The sequence below is a fragment of the Cyclopterus lumpus genome, chromosome 2, assembly GCF_009769545.1.
Source record: "Cyclopterus lumpus isolate fCycLum1 chromosome 2, fCycLum1.pri, whole genome shotgun sequence".
Classification (NCBI taxonomy): Eukaryota; Metazoa; Chordata; class Actinopteri; order Perciformes; family Cyclopteridae; genus Cyclopterus; species Cyclopterus lumpus.
In genome coordinates this window covers 3,088,030-3,114,145 of record NC_046967.1, presented here as the reverse complement: position 1 = coordinate 3,114,145, position 26,116 = coordinate 3,088,030, and the positions used below count along the sequence as shown (strand labels likewise).

General features: G+C 42.7%; 1 protein-coding gene across 6 annotated transcripts in view; it reads right to left on the bottom strand.

Moving 5' to 3' along the window:
- nlgn4xa (neuroligin 4 X-linked a) overlaps positions 1 to 26,116 on the bottom strand; it is an 88,099-nt gene that overhangs the window by 38,665 nt on the left and 23,318 nt on the right. For 4 of the 6 annotated variants that reach the window (XM_034552445.1, XM_034552453.1, XM_034552430.1 and 1 more), the window contains exon 3: positions 18,465 to 18,617. In XM_034552445.1, coding sequence (XP_034408336.1) covers positions 18,465 to 18,617 — 153 coding nt within the window. Of the gene's footprint in view, positions 1 to 18,464; positions 18,618 to 20,398; positions 20,402 to 20,967; positions 20,986 to 22,441; positions 22,461 to 26,116 lie in introns of all 6 variants that reach the window. The other 2 variants (XM_034552461.1, XM_034552439.1) reach the window with 2 other exon arrangements.

The following is a 26,116-nucleotide window of genomic DNA, read 5'->3' as shown; positions in this document are numbered from 1 at the left end:
CTTTGTGCAAATACCCTGCTCTTCAGCCAGCAAGACAGTTGTGTGTTCACAGACACCTTTGAGTCATCTGGAACAATGCCGTCAAGCCACTCGTTTCTCTCCAACGCTGTTTAGTGGGTCAAATTATGGCTGTTTACCTCAGTTGTCTTTGTGATTCCAGGGCTTGATCTCAGTGACATCTTAAACTGTGTCTGTCTCTCTAGTACCACATCTCCATGGGTGGATTACTGAACAGGCCTACCGGGGACAGTCTCAGGGGCCCCTCTGGCCTTCACCTGCCACTCAAAAAATCATACCGCGGAGGGAAGGATTCAAGATGACCACAAAGAAACATAAAACAACTACAAAGAGATGCAAAAGATGACTGTGGCTCAGCGGGGTCGTCCTTCAATCAGATGATTGGTAGTTCAATCCCCGACTACGCTACTCCATGTCGATGTGTCACACTTAACCCCAAAGTCCTGATGGGCAGTTGACACCTTGCATGGTAGCCCCTCCCATCAGTGTATGAATGTTTGTGAATGGGTGAATGATGTCATGTAGTGCTAAAGAGCTTTGAGTGGTCAGAAGACTAGAAAAGTGCAAACAAGTACACAACAACAATAACTATACTACTATAATACTATGAAAAGGAGAATAACCATAGACAAAAAAAGTTTCAAAAATTAAAGCACTTACAAATTGACACTGAGCCACTACAAAGAGACACAACCCCAGCAACAGATAGACCAACTAAAAAGAAACGCAAAACAACGACAAAAAATAGTTAAACATATTATATAGTCTATATTTTTTCCTGCTATGTAGGAGAGGTGAAGAGGCCTTTTTCGTGGCTGTGCCCAGGGGCCCATTGTCATGATACGCTCAGGCACACACATTATCAAGAGGACAACATCAATTGTGGATGACTTCAAAAACTGTTTCACATTAGTGTTGAAACATAATAAAAATTGGTTACGGTTTTGTTGGTTTTATGTTTATGTAAAGACTAATTGGTTAGATGTAGGGAAATATCAAGGTTTGATTGTTACAGGTTTGGAACCATGGTGTTATGATTAAAATAATCCAATGTTGACAGAAAATGGAAAAAATGCTTGGTTGAAATCTCAACTTTCATGAAATGGTAACTTCGATATTCTTCAACTTATGTTTTGTGTCTAATTGACTAATACGGACCATTTTTTAAACTGGTCCAGTATTGACCCGGATCACTGCAGCCAGCAAAAGTGCTATAATTTAATCATATCGGGCAATTCCTCCTTGTTTTCAGATTGTCTAGATTCAGATTATTGCGACAACAACCTTCTTTTTTAACTTTGGCTTGATCCCGTCTGTTTGTTATTGTGTCTTACAGTGTTTCGAGATTGCTCTCGGTTTCAACGTAGTCTCAAGACTACCTTTTGAAGGTCTAAGTCTGGTCTCGGAATCAACCACATTTTTACTCCTGTTCTTTGTCTTCTCCCTGTCTCAGACAAAGAACATTTAACATCCTGTTTGTGATTAGATGAAAATGTCCTGCTTCCAATGCAATCAATGACTCACTTCTAGTTTGAAATTGTTGTTACGGTCAATTGCCGTGGAGAAGAGGCTGTTGCTGTCTGGGAGAATCTTTGCAAATACAACCTGGCTAACGAATCCACAAAGATGTCTTCTGCAAAACAGCGTCCATAATAAAACACAGAGCAGTACGTAAAGTCTGCAATGTGAAGCCTACTGGGACCGTGAATAAAAGGTAAGCTAATGGGCGTTCACACCAACCGCGGTGCGAATGTTTCGCGTGAGTAGATCCCATGCAAAGTCGATGCACAGACGCCAATGGTTGCGAATTTCGCCGGGGCGTTGCGATAGACGCGAATGGCACGTTGTGAAATTTTCGCCAGAGTTGAACATTTCGCTTTAGACGTTCCGACGTTCATGGGATGTCCAAAACAAGTATAAAACAGAACTAGTGGTTATTTCGACCGTGGTGGGGGCGGAAATTATAACGAGCCACGGAGATAAGCCACACCCCCTTTTCGCAAATGGTTGCGAAAGACGCAAATGAACGCAACTTGATCTGGCGAGTAAACTGACGCGAGTAAAGTGTTGCGAGTATTCACAACGCGTTTGGTGTGAACGCACCATAAGAGTGAGCTCGGAGAGGTCTTGTTCTGAAATCTTGTGTCATCACATTATTGACTGTTTCATCATTCCATACAGTTAAAGGCTGTGTTTAGTGCTTGTTAGCAAACATTAGCATGCTAACACATTGAACTAAGATGGTGAACATGACAAACAGAGTGTACCTGATAAACATCATCACACTGATGTGTGCATCAAAGTGCTGCAGCCTCTTAGTCATGGCAAACAACAAGTTTTAGTTGCTCTACCTTACCGGCCCTAAGAAATTATATGATTAATTAGAAATAGTTAGCATTCAAAATCATTTCTGTTTTTTAAAATGTATTCTACTAATCTGGGGTCTTGCATTGCATTTATTGTACTACAATTGTTACACATGACGTGAGGTGTTGTGCAGCAGCAATGTCACGGATGGAGACCTTGTCCATACAGAAGCTAACCGTGCTACAATTTGATACACTTATAGCAATGGCAGGCACTTACCGACTGTCTGCTGGCTGCAAGCACAACATAAGTGGCCAATTACGGGAAAAACCACATCCCATACAATTTTGAGGAAATGACATATGTGCATCTTTATGACGTTTTATATTTTCCATTTCAAAGTGATGATTGACCTGAAAATGTCATGGGGGGCCACTCACGTGGGGGAAATGGACTGCGCTGATGTTCAATACATGTCATTTTGTACAATCATGTTACATTCATACACTGTAGAACAGCTACAGGGAGCAATTCAGGGTTAAGTGTCTTGCTCAAGGACACATTGACTAGGGTGGGGATTGAACCACCAACCCCCTGCTTGAAAGACAGACCTGCTAAGCACTGACCCACAGTCACCTCAATGAGTGACTGTAACTGCTAAGCCAATGAAAACACACGCTCTGTAAGCTCCAGACAAACAAACCAACCATCTAACACACACACACACACACACACACGCATGCTCTCTGCTGTTACAGATAAAAGCTAATATGACTGTTTGCTGTCATTCTGCCCCACTTAGCCATCTTTGATTTAGATGTTCTGGATATATCTTGACATCCATTTGGACGTGTGATTTCCTGTTCAAAATGAGCCATCTCAGCAAATATAATTGCTGAAAATGAATTGACTATTCTTGACTATCCTTTGCTTATAACAACACTTACTTAATGGAAAGTATATCACACTCTGGTGGGGATGAAGGGTTGTTATTATTATATTATTATTATCAGCTGTTAGCCGTGGCACAGCAGTGTCCATGTGGCGGGTTGAGGGGACATTCATCTCCTCGCAGGGAAAAACCATCTGCCTCGTAAATCCCTCCAGTGCATCTGTTGCATTCTGCAGATGACCGTCTGTATGGAGAGAAGCTCCTAAAGCTAATACATGCTTAAAATTGCAACATTTTCCCGGCCAACACTGACCCATAAACCACATTTTGTTTTGAACCAACAATGTGTTCTATCCCATCAGACAGCAAGGTTGTGAGAGAATACGTCAACATAAATATCAACGTAGTAGTTTTGAGTAAAAGGGCTGTGACGCTTTTAAAAAGGCAGATTTGGTTAGAAAACACAGTCTTTCCAACACACCCTTTATTATCGATTCTAAATATGTGCCTCATGTTAACAATGTTTACTGTAATAAATCAAGTGAGCAGTAGGGTCATTTTCTCATAGACTTCTATAGAACTGGACTGCTTTTTACAACCAGACGAGTCACCCCCTGCTGGCCATTAAATATAATGCAGGTTGAAGGCACTTCCACGTTGGCTTCATTTCTCAGAACCTAAGACTAGCACCTGGCCCAAATTCCAGCTCCATTTTAACAAAGATATGAGATTGATCTTCCCTTCGTTTGTCTGAAACAAAGCAAATAGGCGTATTAAACAATTACAATGAGCCGATTAAATGAATCAATGTGTGTCATGCTGTGACGTGAAGGCGGAGGAGAGGGGCCGACGTAATACGAGCCAGTGGACACTGGTGACTAGTTAAGACCATAGCAGTGGCACACATTGGGAAAAGCACACAGAGCACCACTTGTCATGTTGCTTTGCCAAAGCGACAGATGACTCTGCTCACCCTCCTCTCCTCACTCATCATGTGGCCAAGATGAAGAGCATGTTTTGTCCTTTTTTTTTCTTCTTTTTTTCTTTCAGCAGGAGCTGAGCGGCAGCTGCAGCCTTCTGCCTTTCTATGTCATGTCAGAAGGCATCACCTCATCGTCTGACTCATGACTGGGGTGGATATCCGCCGCTGACGATTGTCGTACTTTAACGGCACATTTCCCTCTTGCTCCTCTTGTGCTGTCGTCGCTCCACCGCCAGGGGGGAGGGACTTCGGAGTGGTAATGACCTCCTCCCAGCCACAGCTGTCCTTGCAGAGATGGAGGAGTCATGAAGGAGGAGGAAGAGGAGGCTGCTGGGAGGCCGAGTACCTGCCCTCTGGCAACTAGTAACAAACAGCTGAATAGAATGATGCTGAACAACATAAGAGGAAAAGAAAAACATGGATAATGGAGAGGAGGTGAGGATGAATGTGTCTCTTAGAAATATGGGATAAATAACCAAGCTAAGCCTGTCTTGGAATTGGAGCACATGGAGATCAAACTTGTTTTTAGCCTCATGGAGCAGATAAAAGTACAACTCTTCTCTACTTGTATTACCATTAAACTAACTTTTAGCATTTACTTTGTCCCATAATGTATATTTTGTAGCGTCTGGACATTGATTTTGATTCTGATATACTTTATTCTTTCCCAGGGGGAAATGTTTTTGTAGCAGCAGCAAACAAGGTTACAATATATACAATACACTAAAAAAAATAGCAGAACTGGACATATTAAATGTAAGAAATTTCTATAATTAAATAATAATGAAAATGAAAAAAATGAAAAGTATATACAGTGTATATAAGTAAGTATAAAGTGAAGCGGTGCAAGGTTTATTGATGTTAATTCAATTTGAGGAGGATCTGGCCAGAGCAGTGGGCATGAATGTTCTCCTGTATCAGGAATGTTCTCCTGTTTTAGGAAAGCTATACAAAATAAAAATGAATGTTGGCCTTCCAGTTCACATCCTCTCCCAGAACTCTCAGCGGTTGTGGAGCTGTCGTCTTCCTCCTGAAGTCCACCACCATCTCTCTGGTCTTGGCCACGTTCAGAAGAAGGTGATTTCTACCGGCCCGCTCCACAAAGTCCTCCACAACTGCCCTGTACTCCACTTCCCGTCCATCCTTTATACACCCGACCACTGCAGAGTCATCAGAACTTCTGCAGATGGCGTGACCCCGAGTTGTACTGGAAGTCAGTGGTGAACAGGAAGGGAGACAGAACAGTTCCAACATCACTGACCACCGTCCCAGACAGCACACGGCCCAGTCGGACATACTGTGGTCTGCCTGTGAGGTAGTCAGTGATCCAGGAGACGGTGGACGAGTTGACCCCCACCACCCGCAGCTTCTCTCTCAGCAGCAGTGGTTGGATGGTGTTGAATGCACTGGAGAAGTCAAATAAAGTGATTCTCACAGAGCCACCGGTTCCATGCAGGTGCGACTGAGCTTGTTGCAGCAGGTGGATGATGGCGTCGCCCACACAAGGCTGGTATGCAAACTGCAGAGGGTCCAGTGATGATTCCACCTGCGGCCGAAGGTGAGCCAAGACCAGCCTCTCCAGCACCTTCATCACATGGGATGTGAGGGAAACTGGTCGGAAGTCCTTGAGGTCGGATGGAGTTGTCTTCTTTGGTACAGGGACAACGTTATCAGCACCGGGACCTCCTCATGTCTCAGGCTCAGGTTGTAGAGGTGCTGCAGGACATCCGACAACTGGATAGCGCAGGTCTTCAGGACCCTGGGGCTGATGCCATCAGGTCCTGCAGCTTTGCCTCGGTGGAGTCTCTGTCACCTGGTCAGTTGTCACATAGAGGAGGGGAGGGTGGAAGAACCCTTTGTGCTGCTCAGCAGGGGGGACCAAGGGGGAGGTGTGTAATGCGGAGGAGACAGATGAGGGCTGTGAACTAAACCTATTGAAGAAACTAAACTAAATTGTCCAGCAAAGCCAGACCCAATGAGAGTTATTAGTGATAAATTCTTAATCAGTTTTATCTGATGGCGAGGTCTTGTTTCTTTAATAATCCCTGAGGTTATAGAGAGTCCAGGTTGCGCCAGTTGATTGGTGAGCAGCGGTTCGACAGCCTCTCAGAGCTTCATCCCATCTGTCTTATTTGTGAGAGATTTCCCTCTCAGGGTCACTGACTCAAACTCAGCAAACAGTGCTGCGCCATAAAGTAATACCACAAAAAATAACATTTTATTCAACTCGTCAGTGTCACGACAGCATTTCATACTTTCCATTCACTGTGACAGGCCTTGGACGGCTGAATGAGATGTCAAAAACATGATGCTTAGGATAAACACTGCTTCAGTTTCTCCTTTAACAAATTCTCATTTTCATATCCTATTAGTTAGACAATTAGTTTCCTAGTTTTTCAATTTGTGTTTTATAGTGTCTGCTTTTGTGTTTAGGGGACGTGTCCTCAAAAATCTCTCTTTTCTTGAGGCCAGCAAACCTTTGAAATTCTTTGCGGTAGCAGCGTGACCAGGCGAGCATGTATTACCTGCTGCATGTGTGTCTTCGTTATTTCTGATTATTAAAAGATTCCCATGATGTTATCCATGGCTGCAATCCCAATTATTAACACATTCTTTACAAGGCTGTCAGAAGCCTTTTGAGCTCATTGTGTTGATTTCCAAGCCTGCAAACTCTCATCAGCCTCGTTTCCAGCTGCAACAACCCAAGAGCTGTTTTAAATGAAAAAGCACTGGTACGCCCACTGTACACTCAGACAACCCATTCCCACTCTCAAATTATTAAATACAGACACTTGGTCAGTGGCCCTCGGCATGTGATACCAACTGACGTAGTTGGAAAGAGAAGTCTGCGCAGGGCGAGTGGGAATTATAATGAATAGAAGTGATGTGACAAGCCTATTGCCTAAATATAACCACATATTTGTGTTGCATAGGATAAAGTAAACCTGTGTTGCAAATTTATTTTGGAAAAGAGACTGTAACGAGTGTGAACTTACAAATCTGACGCTAGAGGGGCACCTAGTGCGTCATTGCTTGAAGCAAAGGGCCGCTGACCAAGTTGATGGTTGATCACTTCCTGGCCAACTGTTCATGACATTGTGTTCCAATAAATGTGATTAAATGAGGTAAACTATATCTCCGGTCTAAGGGGCCTCGATGTACTTGTAGTGAATCAGATAAGTGAGTAAGCGGAGTACAGGTTGCGGGTTTAACCTTTTTTCTCCGGCTGGTTTGTAGCACACAGAAAATAAATCACATCTCCTTCAGTCAACCATCATGAGTCATCTCACGTCTGGCCACAACGGTGGGGGGTCAGAGGCAGAGCAAATGGAGAGTGCCATGTGCCTCTGACAGATCCCAGTGCAGCATAATGGAGCTCACCCTCACTCTGGCTCATGCTACAGCTTCCTGAAGCCAGATGGCACTTAGTGTTATCCAAGAGACCTTGTCCTGGTACCTCCCACACCAAAATATACATGTGCAGATGACCCACTGTAGCTATGGTGTTGGCCACATGCTGAAAAGAGGGGAACCGAGAACGTGTGGACAATGCTGCTACTACACTAATAGCATGCAATGGACTTGAAAGGTCATGCTAATATGTGCCCTAATGTGTGTATCATGTGCCCTGGGACTTGTGCACTGCCGTCATGTCAGGGAGTCATCTTTGGTGATGCCTCATGGATTTGTGTGCACTTTCACTGTCAATATTCTTGTTGTGGAGAGAAAACTCAAATGGAGAGAGCACCTTGCAGGAGGTTCCTTGGAGTCCCAGATTTAGGAGGCACCAGTAGCGTAAAAGAGATCATGACTACAATGAGAACCTGTTTCGGCAGACCAATGCTGGCAGGTGTCTCTGCTGTGTTAGAAACATGAGCATCATCCCGTCAATAAGTGCTCTGGAGGTTCCAGGAGCCAGTAGGTTAAGCAAATTTAAGTCACAACATGTTAAATAATAGACGTCAAATGAACTTAAGTATTGAACTTGTAAAATATTGGGACAATAAACAAAATGGGTGGTGCCAAGATGCAGGCCTTGCATACTTTGAATATGAAGTTATTTGGCCTTCACATTGAACATAGTTTCCATGAGCATAGCTTTGACAGGAAAATGTTTGTGTGAATGTAATGGTCTCTGAACAGAGAGATGCAACTCTTTTTGATAAAATGTTTTTTTCTGGAAACAATTAGTCCACATTTCGATTCAATTAATGAATTCCAATAATCTCTAGCATAACCCATAGCAGAACATATGTTTGGCAGTTCACAACTGACCCTCTCTGGACTGAATATAAACAAAGTTCTGAATTGGTTGACTTGGACTTACACCAAAAGACTTCTTAGCAGCTGTGAAGCATGCCATAGCATTGTGTTGAATACCATTAGGCTTGGAGTCAATTTTCCTGATTATACCACAGTCACACACTAATTAAAACATAGGCAAATGTGTTCATGTTTAGTGTGCAATGTGGGGAAACTTTATTACTTAATTACTCCAACGAAAACAATGCCAGTGGAAAGTAAAATTGGATCCTTTGTTGTGGTGGAAACACACATTCCTAACCTGACCCTCCAGATGGTTTGTTGCATAGAACCATCTGAGGAAACTTTTTAGAAAACAGCAGGCAACAATACTTGGCAGGTGATAAAACATTTGTTATTCAAACACAAAAGTGGGAAAAGATCTTTTTTCCATTTAGAAAAGTCTACAGTGTTGTTCTTTGCTCTTTTTTCAATAACATAATTATGATATTACTGATGCAATAGCAGCATTGATAGAAGAGCTACGTCTATGGAAGACATGTGTGCAGTCACTGGCTAGCTGGACACGCATGAAGCCTTTTTGCGTGATCTCGTGTCATTTATAGGTTCACATCCTGACGTCTCTGATTACGTTTAGGAACGAGATGGTTAAGATTTGAGAAACACTAGTTTAGGTTGAACTGCTTTTGGATTTTTATGGCTGCTTGCTTGCAGCCGTAAAATATCAAACAGCATGTTATGGTGAACCCGTTCAACTGTTGATAACCAAAATTGTGTCTCGTGCTTTGAATCACTAGACCAGGGGTCTTCAAGGACCCCCAAACTGATAGAGAGATGGGGCAGGGACCCCCTACTATATGTTTTCATTTCAAACATGTGCAAGGTGAGTAGTGGCCGTCCCATTTATAAACACACCCTGTCAACTGATACCAATATCAACATTGTCTGTCAATTGCATTATAATCATGCATACAAGCTATTCAAATTGACGTTTTTCTTTTACACATAAATGTGAAAACGACAATGAGTGATTGCCTATTAGCGCATAAACCGTTATCTTGGATAACAATGTTTACAACGGTATCTTCTTTTCAAATAATATTGCAGCGTGTCTGGGATCTTCGTTAGCTGGGGACTGAATTGGCTTTCGGCCAATAACGATGAACCTGACATAGCCATCATGTAACATGTAGCCTTGTGATTGGCACAGCAGCGATAGGGGCGGATCCTCCTCGTTGTGTGCAAGAGGCTTGGAGGGACACGTCCGGGCTAGTCTCGCTGTGAGTGAACCGGTGCCCAACTTGAGAGCTCCTGTGTGTCGCTGAATGTGTGCATTTCTGCCTCCATTTATCCATTTGCTACAAAATATTGTTTCAATAAAGGTGTTTAAAAATAGGAAAAATTGTCAAATATTTCACGACCCCCCTGCAGTACCTTCGCAGACCCCCTAGGGGTGGCAGGGGTGACCCTAGGGGGTCTGCCACCCCTAGTTGAAGACCTCTGCACTAGATTGTATTAAACCAGGCCATGATCTTTTTTCTGTATTGCCAGTACCTAAACATAACCTTAGGGAAGTTTAATGATGCTGCAGCCATTAGGAGCAGATATTGCATTGCAAGACCGAAGAACAAATGACAGTCAGTAAACATTGCAATCACGATACAGTCAGGATCAACATTTGTGTGGCTTGCCAGACACATTAATTAACATTTCCTCATTAGGTTAATAGAAAATGTAATCTGGTCAGCGTTCTGTTTCCAACCAAATATATTTGCTGTGTCACATTGTATGTAAGTTCATATCAGTTATATTATAGAATGTGATTAGTAGCTGCAGCTGTGCAGTGGAAATCAATACACACCCTCCAGCCAATAAGAAATGAGAATTATCTGTGGCCGCCGATCCTTTAATGCTTGGGATTATCTCATACTTCCTGATCTTGACGATTACCTTAACATCATTATTAACTGAAGTCTAAGTCAAATAAAACATGTTTTTTTATATTTTCATAACCAGCCCACCCTGAACCCGGTGACTCCATCATCCATCTTGCAGTTGGGGGAGTAAATGGCACCCTTGGTGCTAAACTGATTCTTTGCAGTCTGTGCTGCTGAGTGATGCAGCACTTTGAAGAACACAAGCCAATCGTTGGTCTATGTGGACATGTTGTTGACATGATTCTCCTTAGTCTTGGTTGTTTCAGTGATTTAGTGATAAATAAACCGTGATGATATTTGGGCTGGCATATTTTTTCGTTTTTTGCATATTGATTCTAGCCCCAGATATTCCACAATATTCTGCAAATAGCTGGGGGAGACAGTAACCATATATGGCTTCACCCTCACTGTATCGGTCAATGCGTGTGCTGGGTACAGTAGCTGAGGGAAACAGCTGTCCAACAGGGTGGGTGGGGTTAAAATAGCGGATGGTGACAAGTGTCTGATGACTTCTCTCACTCCCCGTCTTAACGTATCAACCCGTCAGCACAGACACTGTCGGAAGCTGCCCTTTGTGCACAGCTCGTCGTCGCTCCACACAACATGTCTGCCTCAGCTCTGTCTGTTCTCACACTGCGATGGGCAGAGCTGTACGTGAGCACCTTCCCCACAGCGGCTGGAGGTATCTGTTGGAACCATTCGAACCCAGAAATCGTGTGAGGGGAGGGGACTGCTCGGTGCTCTGTTACAGCGTTTAGCAGACCTTTCTTGCTCTGTCCCATGAATATAACTGTCCTCATTTGGTCCACAATGGGCTGCGACCAAAAAGTCTAGACGATCTGATGGTAATTTAATACCACACACTTGTGAGAACCTTTTTATCTTTCACTTGGTAACTGCTGGAACCTGAAAGAAAGGGCACAAGCAGACAAACCGCCAGCTTAGTCAACCTTATTTTGGAGGACTACCTGGAAAACCAGTGTCTCCCTGGGTCTATCTTGGACACCATGCCTGGTTGCTAATCAGGCCTTGACGTAAGAAGATGGATGTGAGCTGCACCAGCACCTCTACCTCATCTTGTCAAGGTTAACTTCTTTTTTTGTTACCATGCCGTTATGGAATAAAACAGGAGTGAGCTTAGTACAATATTAAAATGATTGGCAGAAATGATGGCATCTAGAAAAAGGACCAACTTTGTGATTAACTGGGATTATAAATACGATTTTAACAAGCTCCCAAAGGGACCAGAGACACCAGACTCCAATGAGTCCAGTTCTGTTTGGAACCACACTGCTCGAAGCTGCTTTGGCTTACAATCGAAAGGTGTTTCACCTTTTTCACAGAGATGGCTTCCCTCCAGTGACTGCACTGACACAAGGATTTTATATGAGCACACAGAGTGAATCTACTGTGTGTCAATTAGTGGAGATGGAACACTCGTTTCTGTCAGAGCCACAATCACTTTGTGATTTGGGGACTGGTGTGTTTTTACACCAACATCTGCAGTCTAACAAGATCACCACTTCTACATTGTCACTGTTTTTTTCTCTCTTTCTGTTCCACTCACTTTTCTGTCTCTGTCTATACCCTCATCTGCATTCTCTCTCTTTCTCTCTCTCTCTCTCTCTTCACCTCCTTTGTTCCTCTCTGCGGTGCACTCTTTTCCAGAACACCTTTTCCCCCCGGCTCTCAGGCAACTAAATATAGTGACTGGTGCAGACAGCTCGGGCCTTATAACAAATGGTAAGCGAAGCAGAGCAGCGCTGAAGGTAGCAGCAGCGTAAAGATGTGGCTTCAGTTCAACAATGAACCACATGCAGATGAGCCACATAGACGATCAAATTTAAAGATTCAAACATCGAAGAAATACAGAATTTTTTTTAAGCTATAAACTAAATTATTTAGCTGTGAAATATAGACATCTCTTAAATTCATAAAGAATCTGCATTCCATATTTGATAATAGATACAATCTACTGTTTAAAATCAGCCCTGATCTTGCAAGGGCTATTCTAAAATAGACTTGACATGTTGGACTAATCTATGTGATGCAATAATAGAATGCTAATCGTTTTCTTTCTCCGTAACCACCTTCAATCACAGCGCAATCCTGTTTTCTCCTTTATTTGAAATAAGCTATCAGCACATTACAAAGTATGGCTAATCAGTGTTGAAGACTAATTATCTGGCGATAGCAATGTGCTTTCCTGTGCTAAGACGGTGTGTAGATAAAGTTTTTTAATTTTATTAATTTAGTGGCAGAACTGTTAGTTAGCTAACGCTAGCTTTCTAATTCTGGAGCGCAGACCGGAGAAGGGCATGCTAGGTGGACTTAGGCTCAGGAAGAGCACCTGGCCTTGAAGCTAATTCTACATGGTGGCCAATAGTGGAATTACAATTCATGGGTATGTCACGTGACCCTATGGGGCCTAAATAGTTTTTCACATAGACTTATATTGGGTCATTCTTTTGAGGTAAATCAAGTTCCCATTGTGAACACTTGAATAGCCCTCATTAGGTCCTTAATACAACATGATAGCACTGATAGCCAAAAGTTATTTTCCATCCTCTATTCACGAGCATGACTTCCGTCCATATAGTCAACGACGATATGTTCTCTCGCAAAATAGCAGAACTGAAATCTGTTTTCAGGATATATGCACACACAAATAGTCCTTTTTAATTAAAGAGTGAACTTAATCTAAAGTAAATTTGAGATAATTCTCACTCTCAACTCAAAAAGCAAAGTTCTGTCTAGATCTTACACATTGCACATTTTACATAACAAAACTAGTGTACAGTTCTGGAAGGAACAGAGCAAATATGTTGAGTTAATAGCACAGCAGATTAGTAAATGCTTGTTGTCATATCAGATGTCATGAACAAATGACTAATGTAGCATTTAATTTGGATGTTGTAGAAAGTTTCATCTTTGACTTTTTCACTTTTAGGATGTTCCATCTGGAACTGATTGTCTGGGAGAAACAGGTGTAAAATATATGCTGCTATTGTGCTATTTCATTCCTAGTAAGTAAGTACAGTTTATTTATTTATATTTTTATTTGTCCAGTATTCTGGCAGCAGCATTTTGGATTACCTGCAACCGGTTAATCGCATATTTACTGAGAGAGGAGAAAGGTGCATTGCAGTAATCAATACGAGAAGAGATAAAAGCATGTGTGATCATCTCTAATTCAGCTGTCGATAAAATAGATCTCAATTTGCTGATAGACAGCTGCTTGACATTGGTGGTCAAACAACAAGGATTTATCAAAAATTACCCCGAGATTACGCAGGTTTAGGTGGACAGCAGAGGAGAGTAGACCAATACTCTGCTTGATCATAGGGACAGCATCAGGTGCAATAACTAGAACCTGCGTCTTATTATCATTCAGTTGTAAACAATTTACTGCTGTCCAGTCCTTAATAGCATTGACACAATCAAGGAGGCTGGTTAACCTGAATGCCTCACTGGGTTTAAAGGAGACATGGAGTTGGAAATCATCTGCATATAGATGATAAGCAACATTATAGGTTGTAATGATCTGTCCCATGGGTAAGAAGTATAAAGAAAATAATAGAAGCCCCAGGACCGAGCCCTGTGGTACCCCACAGGACAGTGGAGAGATGTCTGACACAAATTCTCCCACCGAGACAGTAAAACTTCTGTTTGCGAGGTATGATGAAAACCACTCCAACGCTATGCCTGATATGCCCACCCAATCACGTAGCCTCTCAATCATGATATTATGATCCACGGTGTCAAACGGCGAACTGAGGTCAAGGAGCACTAAAACAGAACCAGCGTCAGATGACATTAATAAATCATTTGAAGCACTCAGGAGAGCGGTTTCAGTTGAGTGCTGTTTGCGAAACCCTGACTTGTCAAACATATTGTGCCTCTCCATTGCAGCAGTTAGTTGGCCGGCCACAACCTTCTCTAGGATTTTTGACAGAAAAGGCAGTTTTGATATAGGCCTGTAGTTCATGGGCACAGCAGGATCTAAGTTTTTTTATTTTTTAACGGCTGGATAGTGGCATGCTTGAAATAGGAGGGTTCACTTCCTGTAGACAAGGTTGAATTAAAAATCATTATTATAGGAGAACCAATAATTGGCAGGATTTTCTGAAAGAGAGAACATTTTATAATATCCAGAGGGCATGACGATGGTTTTGATTTATTAATTAAGTCCATCAACTCTTGTAGGCTGATAGACTGGAAAGAGTCCAGAACAGTAAGAGGTTGTGAGAAGCTACAGTTGGGTGAACAAATCCCAGGAGCAATAACTGACCTAATCGCCATTACCTTATCAATGAAATAGGTAAGGAACTTATTACACTCATCAGCAGAAAAGCAAGGTAATATAGAGACAGGTAGTGAAACAATGGTGTTAATTGTGTCGAACTAAATCTTTGGATTTCTCTTAGAGGAAGAAATTAAGTTTGCAAAGTATGCAGTTCTAGCTTCTTTCACTAATAGATTAAGATAAACTCTGAGATTTTTCAGATATGTGCGATGCATTTCTGGCCCAGTGGCTTTCCATAGCCGCGCTGTCCTGCAACACCTCCGTCTTAAGGAGTAGACTGCTATCCATGGAGAAGTGTTGTTTGCAGTCCTAGTCCTTTTCTTAAAAGGTGCCACTTTGTCCAGCAATGTGGTGCCATGTTCATTAAAAGATTGCATTAAAAATTCAACATCATTCAAATTTGTGTTTAAAACATAGCTGAAGTGCTTTGCAAAGTGATCAGCTGTACTCCGAGTAATAGTGCAGGAGTGGAATGTTCGTTTAGGACATACAGAGTCAGCATTTACAGAGAGATCAAAGAAAATACATTTGTGATCACTGATCAGTAGGTCCTCACAACGGATATGATCAATATCTAGACCCAGAGAGAACACAAGGTCCAGGATATGACCACCCCTGTGAGTGGAGCCAGAAACATGTGTGAAATTAAAAGATTCAGTAATGTTCAGGAACTTAGTGGCTACACAGTTTGAGGCATCATTGACATGCAGATAAAAATCACCAACCAGTACCACTTTATCTAGCTTGATAATAGAGGTCAGGAAGTCTGTGAACTTTGATAAAAACTGACCTAAGGTCGATAAATTAAAACACAATAAAACGTCTTTAGCCGACCAACTTTAGTCAGCTGGAGTTCAAAAGTAGTAAACAGTTCTGTGCTTCCCATTTGGCAGGAAAACAGATTCTTCCAGACCACTGCGAGACCTCCACCGCGGCCTGTGAAGCGTGTCGCAATGAAAGAACAGTTCACAGGGCATAGTTCATTTAGATTTCCCGTTGCCAGGTTTCAGTCAGAAATAGAAAATCCAAATCATTTAAGATGTGAGCCTTGTTGGCTACAGAACGTGCATTAATCAGACACATTTTATTTTTATGGGGGAAGACACTGTGTCGTCATCAGCACAGGAGGTTTTAGGGGTACGTGTGATTGGACGCAACACTCGTACAACACGGTGAACCTGACCAAAAGTAGGGTGCGAGGCGGAGACGGTGATTCTGGCCGGATTGTTCATGGGTCGGGGAGCGGAAGTTAAGGTGGAGACTAGAGGGATAGTAGTAGGAGGCCCACCAGGCCACCAAGGGGAGCTATTGTTGATTGTACTGGGGGGAGAGCTTGTTATGCTACCGGATGAGGAAATGCAGGGTGAGGTAGTCAATGCGTCAGAATGGAGTAAATGCGTCAGAATGGAGTAAAACATATTGTCCAATAGAGTGCGTGACCCTAAGCCATTTGGGTGGAAACCATCAGGATTAAAGTTGTCAATAAAAAACACATTTCGCGCTGCGCCGGTGGACTTGAGCCATGAATGGAGACTCAGCGGGCGGCTGAAACGGCCCATGCTGCGGTTGTGCGGAGGGATAAGTCCACTGATAAAGACCCATTTTACAAGGACTTCAAGGGATTCCACGAGAATGCTGAAATCCTGTTTGAGTAATTCAGAGGACTCGTTGGACATGTCATTGCATCCCACATGCACGACCACGTCCTGGGCATGTGGGTGTCTGGCCAGGAAGCTGGGAAACTTTTCAAGTATGTCAGATTTTTTTGTGGGAGACGTTTTGCGTTGTGGCTTTTGGAAGGCTCAGAGGGGACAGCAAATCGCGGAAAAGCCGGAGAGGAGGGAAATCATGCTGGTCCAGAATATCGTAGCTGTTCACCAGCTGGATGCTACGGCAGGGGGGTGAATGAGGGGGGGAACACCTTCCTCTCCTGCTGCGAGCACCGACCAGGGACCATGGCTCCTGGTGGTGTGGAGTTGAGCTGGCCAAGGCTTCAGACCTAGCCCCAAGTTGTATCCAGGAATCCCCGTGGACGGTGATTGGAGGAGCATCAGCAGCCGGACAGCGAGCAGCAACACTGGACTCAGGTGGCGAGGCAGTCCCAGCGGGCATAGCAGCGGGACTAGGAGCAGTGGTATCTGGCCAGGTGGGAGCAGTTGGCACAGTCGGATGGAGAGGTGAGTGGAGCCATCGTAGCCTTGAGTCCGGTGCTAAAAGCTTACGGTTAGCTAAGCTAGCACGCTAGCTAACTCTCGCAGAGGTGTCCAGTAGACGTTAGCTTCTCCAGTGTGGATGGAGGAGATGGACTGCTCGTAGGCATTGTTGGCCTGGGAGAGGCCACATCACTATTCATGTTGCAATGTAACATAAGAACTTTCTACAAGTTCCCAGCTAAGGCTAAATTGAAGTGATTTTGTTCTAATCAACTGCTGATTTTTCTGTTGAGCTGACTGCTATTTCCTACCATCTATATTGCCTTCCATCTTGCAGAGGCAGGAGTGTGACTGCAATTCTGAAGCTTGTTTAATGGATTCTTTTCAAGCTTGTGGCTGAGGACTCACATGTGAGAGATGCTTCTTTAATAGCTACGTCAGACCTATATTTACAGCAGAAATAAACTCTCAACAGCCTCTTTGCTCAGTTATTTCTACATCTGTGTTCCTCAGTGCGAGTACTCTGATAATGTGCCCCTGGGGGATGAACTTCGATTGAAGTCACCAATTAGGCATTACAAGCCATTTACAAAGATGAGACTTCCGAAAGGAAAAGACGGGTTCATATGTTTGTTTTCCACATAGATTAGAGGTTACACTTAGAATAGGCAAAGTAAACTTTCTGACAACCCTTATAAAATGCGTTTTTGTTCAGAAGAGGCCAGATGTTCAGTGAGAAAACGGCCACAGATAAGCTTCATCTGGAATTTCAAAACTCTTCAGAACATGTCATCACCCTCCTCTCAGACAGCGACATTTTCTCGGGCAACAGATATTCAGAACCCAAACCTTTACGTCAAAGGCAAGATAAAGTATCCCTGTGTGATCCACAAACCACTTTCATCTGACAGAGGGAACAAAAATAAGATGCCCAGCAGTGCGGTGTAGATACCGGCTCAGATCACAACGGATCAATTTTCCAGGCATGGAAGTGTTGAGGCTGCTGGATGTTTGATGCTGCAGAGTAATTAAAGTAAAGTAAAACGCTACAAATATGAGACTCTTCACTTCATTTGCATGGGATTATTTTGTGCTTCAAAGGTCATGCGAGGCTGCATATGAATACAAACATTTGTAATAAAGCAAATTAGAGAAAGAAATGCAAACTATCTCCTACACTGCCAGCTGATTAGCATGATAGAATTTAAAAAAAAGACAAACCACGCAAGCAATCAAGCATATATCAAACATCTCTCCCTAAGTGTGTGTGAATTAATAGACTAGATCTGCTACTGTATATATATGCTCTGGAAGAAGGAAATGATGAAATCTGTTTCGACATACAGACCATTAATGTGTTTCGAGTTTAATTGAAGTTATCAAAGATTCAAACATGTAATGAAAGAGCTTTACAAGGTTTCCACTGTCCGATTCCTTGACTGTGCACCCAAAAAGCAACAAATCATCCACCAGAGCTTTCCTTCACACAAAGACCATCCATTTTGTGAAACGGTGAGGCATCATAATGACTCATTTAATCAATAGTTCTGTACTGACTCAACCAGCCTTCTTCAAACTAATTACAGCCTTGGATTGGTGGACTCACCCAGAACACCGAGCCGGTAGTTGATTGTGATGACGATGACATTCCCGTAGCTGGCCAGGATGCTGCCGTCGATCATGTTGCCAGTTCCCTCCATGTAGGAGCCTCCGTGGATGTACACCATGACTGGCTTCAACCCATTCTCATCGTGGATGTCTGCCAAGAAGAAATAAAAAGAAATATGAAACGTTCCTTTCTATCCAGCAAGCATTTGAAGTAAAACCACATGCAGATTGTGACTAAAAAACTAATTGTCAAAGAACATGCCCCAAAAAATGTACCTGTTGTATTTACACTACCACTAATGTCACAATAGAGTGCTGAATTGCAGGTCAGCAGTGGAAAGTAACTCATTAAGTATATTTACTCAAAAATACTTTGAGCTACTTTCATTCTGAGAGTTCAGTTGTGCATTACATTTTAAAATAAGGTGAGGGAAATGCAGATAAACAAAACAGATGCATGCATCAATTCACAAAATTGACCTAAACTATCACGGGCCACATGCACAGTGGCCCCATGCCACAATCTGATTTTAGTACCTTAAATATTTCACTACAATACACAAGTTACTACATACACAAACACACAAAGAATAGCATGAAAATAGACTTTGGGGTACCACATACACATATACAAAACATCACTGTTGAAACAACAAATAAAACGACCCAGTAATTGAACTAAGTGAGAGAATAATTAAACTACAGTGAACAAAACTGAAGCTAGTGAGGAATGGATGGCGGGTTAGATTCCTTAGTGTTTGCACCATGATGAAGACCAAAGTGTGACAAGAGCCATTCTCCATAATGAGTATTAACCCTTTTCACGAATACAAACAGTCTTAGTTGTAAACATGTAGCTAACGTTGTAAAACGGTCTCAGTTTGGTTAGTTTTAGGCAATAAATCTACTTTCTGAGTTTTAGGAATAGATCCTTGTTTGGGTTCAAATGAGCAAGTTTGTAAGTTATCTTTATGTATGCTTGTTAACTTAAATTACGCAAGTACGATATGTAAGTTAACTTAAGTCAAATGACCATTTGGTTTCACGTGGTACACAAACTGCGTCACCTGACTTCCTCCTTCTGTCCCCTCTGTCACTAGAGGTTGCAGGCTAACAATTAACATACATTTTGTTAATTTTCATCATCATAGATCTGCTTGTACAAATTACTCATGAGTATGACCCATGGGGACATTTGTTTGGGGAAGACAGGAAGACACTTTTAAATGCTTTCCTATTCAATTAAACCCTTTACGTCTTTACATTCATCCTTCATTTATCAAACAGCTCTTTACAATTGGATGCTGGTAAATGTAAAAAAGATCCATTAGCTTTCTGATGTTTTTCCAATGTTAGTATTTTTTCTCCCCGATAGCCTACACTGAATGGTATGAATAACAATTACATATCTAAAGATCATGTACATAATCATAGTACACAAATAAATAAATATTAAGGATACCCAAAATATTTTTGGGGTATCTACTCCGCAGGACATTTGACGTCTTTCTGCTGACATTCCTTATTACTATATTGTTTAGCCTACATATGCATCAATACCAATATAGTTGCAACAAGCTCAGCTCCTTCTCTCTATTGGTCTGGCTGATCTATCGGCCCGTCTCTCTATGAAAAAGCCAATACACAATTCCAACAAGGGACCCCGAGGCGGAAACCATCACGTACTGCAGGGGACAATTTATTTCAGATTGTCTCATTCTACGGAGACAAAAATCCATCAAAATGAATTTAAATGCATTAGAATTACATAAACATTCCTACATCTGGCAGCTTTTCATTAAAAGATAAAAACATTTCTTCCACAACTCTCTCTGGCTAAAGTCTTCAGTATAGAGAACAGCAGCAGCTTGGAGTGAACCACGGTCACCCAACACGGATGGCATTCATTTATTGTAATCAACAACCAAACACTGTCTACACAACAAGGAAACTAGTTTGACCTTTCGGGGTTATTTTTACAGTACAGCACATACAAGGGATAGATGATGTTAGAGATATGAGTCTCCAGCACTCTAATAAGAATGTATTTGGCTTCAAACCCTGCAATCTCCACATCGCCCCTCTTGACTGCTCCATTTGTTCTTTGTGTAATTTGTAGGGAATGCTGCAATTAGGCTAGATGAATACCTTGTTTATGAGGCTCTCCAGTTGTGATTAAGCTGGGTGATTAGTACATGTGTAGGTGGTGATTATAAATTAAGAGTGGGCCCTTTGCATGAAAGAAGATGGAAGCAGGAGATAAATCCTCACAATACATCAGCCTTCATCATCAGGAGCCCTCAGCTCTCTCGAAGCTCCTCTAGGTGCACTCTGCCAACACGTGAAACAGGCACTCTGTGGACATGTTTGTATCTCTCAGAAAGAAAAAAAAAAAACTGCAAAAATAATAATCATGGTTGTCCTCACACGGCCCTGCGTTTTCTAGACCTCCCGCGCACTACAGTGAGCTTTGGTTGCCTGGAACCAACAGCTGAACGAACCCATTATCCGCGGCCTCGCTGACCGGGCTGCTTGGAAGTCTCTCAAATGTCATTCGGGATGAGAGCATCTGCTGAGGAAAATGTCAAATTGAGAAGGGACCTGGCCAGCTTGTGTGCTGCCAGTGTGAGAGATTTAAAGCCAAGATGTTGTGTTCTGTTTACCTAAGCTGCAGAAAGTGGGCCTTTATTTGAAACACACCTATAGTTTACTGCTTGTTCTGATCAGCGATTTGTTTTCATTGCAAACTAAACACTATTTGCATTAGCACAGTTATGTAATACTCACAACTCTGCTGCTGTGTTTCTGACAATTATCATTGTTTTCATCCACCAATATTACCCCCTCCCCTCTGGGGTCGTGTTAGGGCGTTAAAGGGGAAGGGTCAATGGGTCAAATGTCACCCCAACCAGAGAGCATGGTGAGGGAATCGTCTCACCCTAATCCTGCCAGCCAATTAATGGATTATGCCCTTTGGGTTTTCATGTTAAATGTCAAAATGTTAACCTTCATAGAAAGTTTAAAGTTGTTCAAACAAAACAATAGATACAATCAGCAGAGTATAACATGACTGCTGTGGAGATGTGCATTACGCTGAGTTTACTACTCGAGCTGTACAGGTAATTCCATCTATTCTTTATTTGTCATGCTGACCTTGAGACCAAGCCATTATTCGAGCACCTGCTTTTATTAGGAAATTAAGTGTATGCTCTGTAACAGGAATGGTATCTAAAGTCATCTCTGTCATTTAAAACAGAGCATGCCATTAGTTTTGAGTCTGCGCTGTGTAATTAGTTTAATGAGGATGCCCGTTACCCCACACCATTCGTTTCTCTTCCAGCTCTGGCAAAATGCACAACGCTGTGCCGCTGGAAAAGCTGGCGTTCCTGTATATGATGCGCCTCAGTCGGCCAAGGAGGCGCAGGGGCAGGAGGAGTGTATCATTCTCCTCCTCCGCAAAAGAAAACAGCGAGGCAAAGCGTGGAAAACAACCCACGGTGACAGGTTATTAATCTCCGCTGTGCTTCGAGTGGGTTGCTAATCCCACAGCCAAGCAGGAGGAGAGGGGGTTGTGGGGGGGGGGGGTGAATCCGAATTGGGCTCGGGACGCCGACCCCGGACATTCACTCCTGTTAAATACAAAAATAAAAGCCTGCTAATTATGGAGGCAGGAAGGCCGGCTGGCGTCAATAAGTTCCCGTTTGTCATTCAGTTCCACATTGAAGGAGGCCCGGTGGAACAGAAACAACCTTGGAGAGGCACATAAAACAAAAGCGCTGCCATTACGTTGTCATAGTCTCGAACCGATATGCATCTGATGGTCGCTGCAGGCCTCTGTGGGCTCCGACCAAACTATTTGGCTGACTCTCCATCAAACAAACAGTCATATTGACTGTTACTGCCGATCTCTTTCTGTGTAGTGCATCGGCAGAGTCAGAAGTCAGAGGGAGGGAATGAGGCGGGGGGGGGGTCCACTCAGGGCACTTTGATCAAACTGGGAGATTCCTTGCCGATTTAGAGCCAGGTTTTATGGGCCGGGGAAGAAGAGGGTGGTCTCTGGGCACCGTGTCCCAATCCTGTCAGCATGGAGTGCACTTAAAACTAAAGAAATCAAACTGCTTCAAGTGCTCTGTCTTTCTCCCTCTCACTCTCTCGGGCCCGTGGCGCTGCCTGGGTGACTGTGCAGCGAGTTCGTCCCGGACATTCATCACTGCCACCCGGGCTGGAGGGATAATATATTCCTCCAGTGGCTGCGCGGCGGTGCACACATTACTCATCTTTATATGGGTGGGGGGAGGAAGGGCATGGTATTGAGCTTGTTCCAGGGGGGGGTCTATCTGAATTTTCCCCGTTGCTTTCAGCGTATTCTACTCTTAGCTGGATGAATACAAACGGCAGCTAAAGGGAGGCGATGTTAAGTGTGTCTCTCATCACTGCCTCCCCCACTATCGCATCACCTCTGTCTGTCCCAGAATGCTCTGCACAGACAGCAACCTACTTCCTGTTCAATACAGTTCGACTGTCATGCCAAAAACAACAGCCAGCCTACTCTGTCCGCTCACAGAAAGTCATTATTTGGCCCAAAGTCAAACAAAAACCTGTCAGCAGGAAACTAAACGCGGAGTATATTGTGAAAGAATCTAATCTAGAATGTGGCTGTGAACATAGATATTAAGCAATGCACGATATATGTTTACCTATAACAGATGGAAATATATTTTTGATCCAATATACTCTTTGTGCTGATATGGAGCAGGACAAAGATGCATTTAAAATACTGTGCATGTTGTATACTATACTATCCATATAGTATATGTTATATACAAATGTGTATTTGTGCTGAAAATATGGCCATGCCTTTTAAGCATTCTAAATGTATACTGTAGTGCTGCATTACCTAAAATAGGTAAATCAGAACGTAAAACCTGGACCATATCATTACCAATACAATGTTAGAGTAAATATCGTAAATATCATATATATATATATATATATATATATATATATATATCCTCCTCGGATTCACCGCTTTAGAGCCCCCCCCCCTATGAATACCAAATAAAAAATAAAGCTTGTATTCATGAACTGAATTTGAAAGATAATGTGTCTTTTGAACAATAAAGCATGTAAACATGTGTGTGTAGAAACCCCACAAATATGATCCTTTCAGACAAAAGTTCATCTCACAGTAACGAGACAACTTCCAGAACATGTGACGTGGACGCGTCCGCTGCACACGAGGCCGGACCGAGCCAGGCCGTCTGCCATGCTGTGAGGTTGCTCTGCGGCAGCAGCCACGGTGGGGGGGGGGGGTCCACGGGAGTAATTCATTGCCACTGCAGATGTTCAAACAGAGCGCATCGATCCGACGTGCTCTACTAAAAACACAGTTGAGCCAAGTGGTGCCTGAAGACGCTGTTCATCCAGACCTTCCACCATGAAGAAGACGTTTCTTTTCCAAGTGTAGTGTAGTTTCAGCAGAAACTGTGTTGATGAAAAGTTCGCGCTCATACTGTTCCTTTGGTTCAATTGTACACTCTATAACAATAGACCTGAGCTAGTAACGTCTAAGTACGAACATTCTGTCTACATAATCAAAGGTATTGGATCAAAGGATCTTTTTTCCCCCACCAGCTGAGGGCAGATGGTGGGTTTTTAATCTATTTTAACAACGCATTGCCACCTCCCAAAGATCTGGCCCTTCTGATTTGAGGTACCCTACGCTACATCTGTTCGGCACAAGCCCAACATGTGATGGTGTTTCCTAACCGGTGTGATGAAACCCCCGGTAGGTAACTCGAGCTTTTAGAAGATGGTGCTACAGAGCACGACTAAATAAATGACAGTTTCCTAAAGAAGCCAATCACTTTATGAAACCAATTTGTGGAACGCTCTCCTGCGAAGGAGCACAAAAAGAAATCTCTGAGGAGAATTATTAAACATTAGTGTATCATTTCATTACATTTATTCAGCAGACAACTTAATCAAAGAGAGATACTTGTATTTACACATACACTGGGAACATTTTGGGGTTCAGGTTCTTTCATTAAGGACACTCTGATAGGAAAGGAAGAGCCTGTTAGCAAACCTCGAGGGTTAAAGGGACACTGCACCAAATTACTATTCAGACTTTACCATACAAAAAGAGTCCAATAAAAGAGGCTAGTGAGTTGCATTATAGGAACTGTAGGATCCTTTGCTTTCGGGATTTGATCCATACTTGCGACTAAAGGTCAGGCCATCTCGGCCTGAAGTCCGCCTTCAATGGCCAACCAGCTCCGATCTATCATCATCACTTTAAATCGAAAACCACAGGACAACCACTGTAAACTAATTATATTGTGTTATAGGAGTTTCTCCAAATAAACAACATCTCCCATCAATCCTGTTGCTTGCTCTCAATCGTCCGACTTGCCTGAAACATCCACATGAAGTAACCTTTCCCTCATGCCTTGGCTGGCTTTTGATATTAAAACTTAATGTGATAAAGCAAAACATTAAAGCTGCACTTCAATGAGTTTAACGATGGATCAAATGTGTGTAACGTGAACAGTGCCACTCATAAGGGATCCAACAGATCATTATTACCCTTTCCCCTCAACTGTAATGAGCTTTTCAGCCTCTTTTAGCTCATTGTTTTGGTTTTAACTTCAGGGTTTCAGTCCATTCTCACCAATCTCATCATCCTTGCTTCCAGCAGCAGCAGCAGCTGTTTTCCACAACACACTTCTGAAAACACTGCACACTACCTGCACAGTTAGAGAATAGCTGGTGGACAGTAGATCTTTTGTTTGGAGTTGGAGGAGACCAAAAACAAAGCTAAAAGTAGCAAATTATGAATGATAGTTATCTGTGTCTGCTTGATGTGTAGATAGGAAACAGTTCTACATGTAAAGACTTTATTAGACGATAATAGGTTTTCCTGGCCTATGTGGCCAATAATATGAACTAATGTAGCTTGAAATTAAGCATAGAGTTGTGTACAGATAAACTGTCCTTGTTTTTTAAATGTATGAAAGTTCAAGTGGTTATTGTGGGCCGACTGTGGCTCAGGGCGTAGAGCGGTAGTCCACTAATGACAACGTTGATGGTTTGATCCCCGTCCCTCTACTAATGAGCAGATGGCACCTTGTATGGCAGCCTCTGCCACCAATGTGTGGGTGGATCCTGGCTTGTGTTTGAGTGGTCGCTAAGATTATAAAAGCGCTATGTAAATGCAGTCCATTGAACATTCCCATCATGCATTGAAGCTAGCAACATCGAGCACAAATGCATCTTTATTCCAGAAAAAAGGCCGTAGAGGTCCTCTGTACAGGAAGCGTATTACGACCCTTATTTGTGTTTCTTGTTAGGCTGCAAATTCAAATGGCCGTAGTAATTATAACGGGAGCAAAGGAAGTCATGTGACGTAGTATAAAGAACAATAACTGAGGAGGGAGGAAGTCAGGTGGATGTTTCACAACATGCGTCTGTTGTTGGTTCTCTTAGGGTCATATATGTTGTTTTTGGAGTCATTGGCAAATTCCGTTGTTTTTGGTATAGGATGTGTTGCTTTATTGCTACAGTCACACTTTATGAAAACAATCTGTTGTGAGGTCCATTTAACAATAACGTATTTCTATGATTTGTTGATATTGTCAAGAAAGCCCA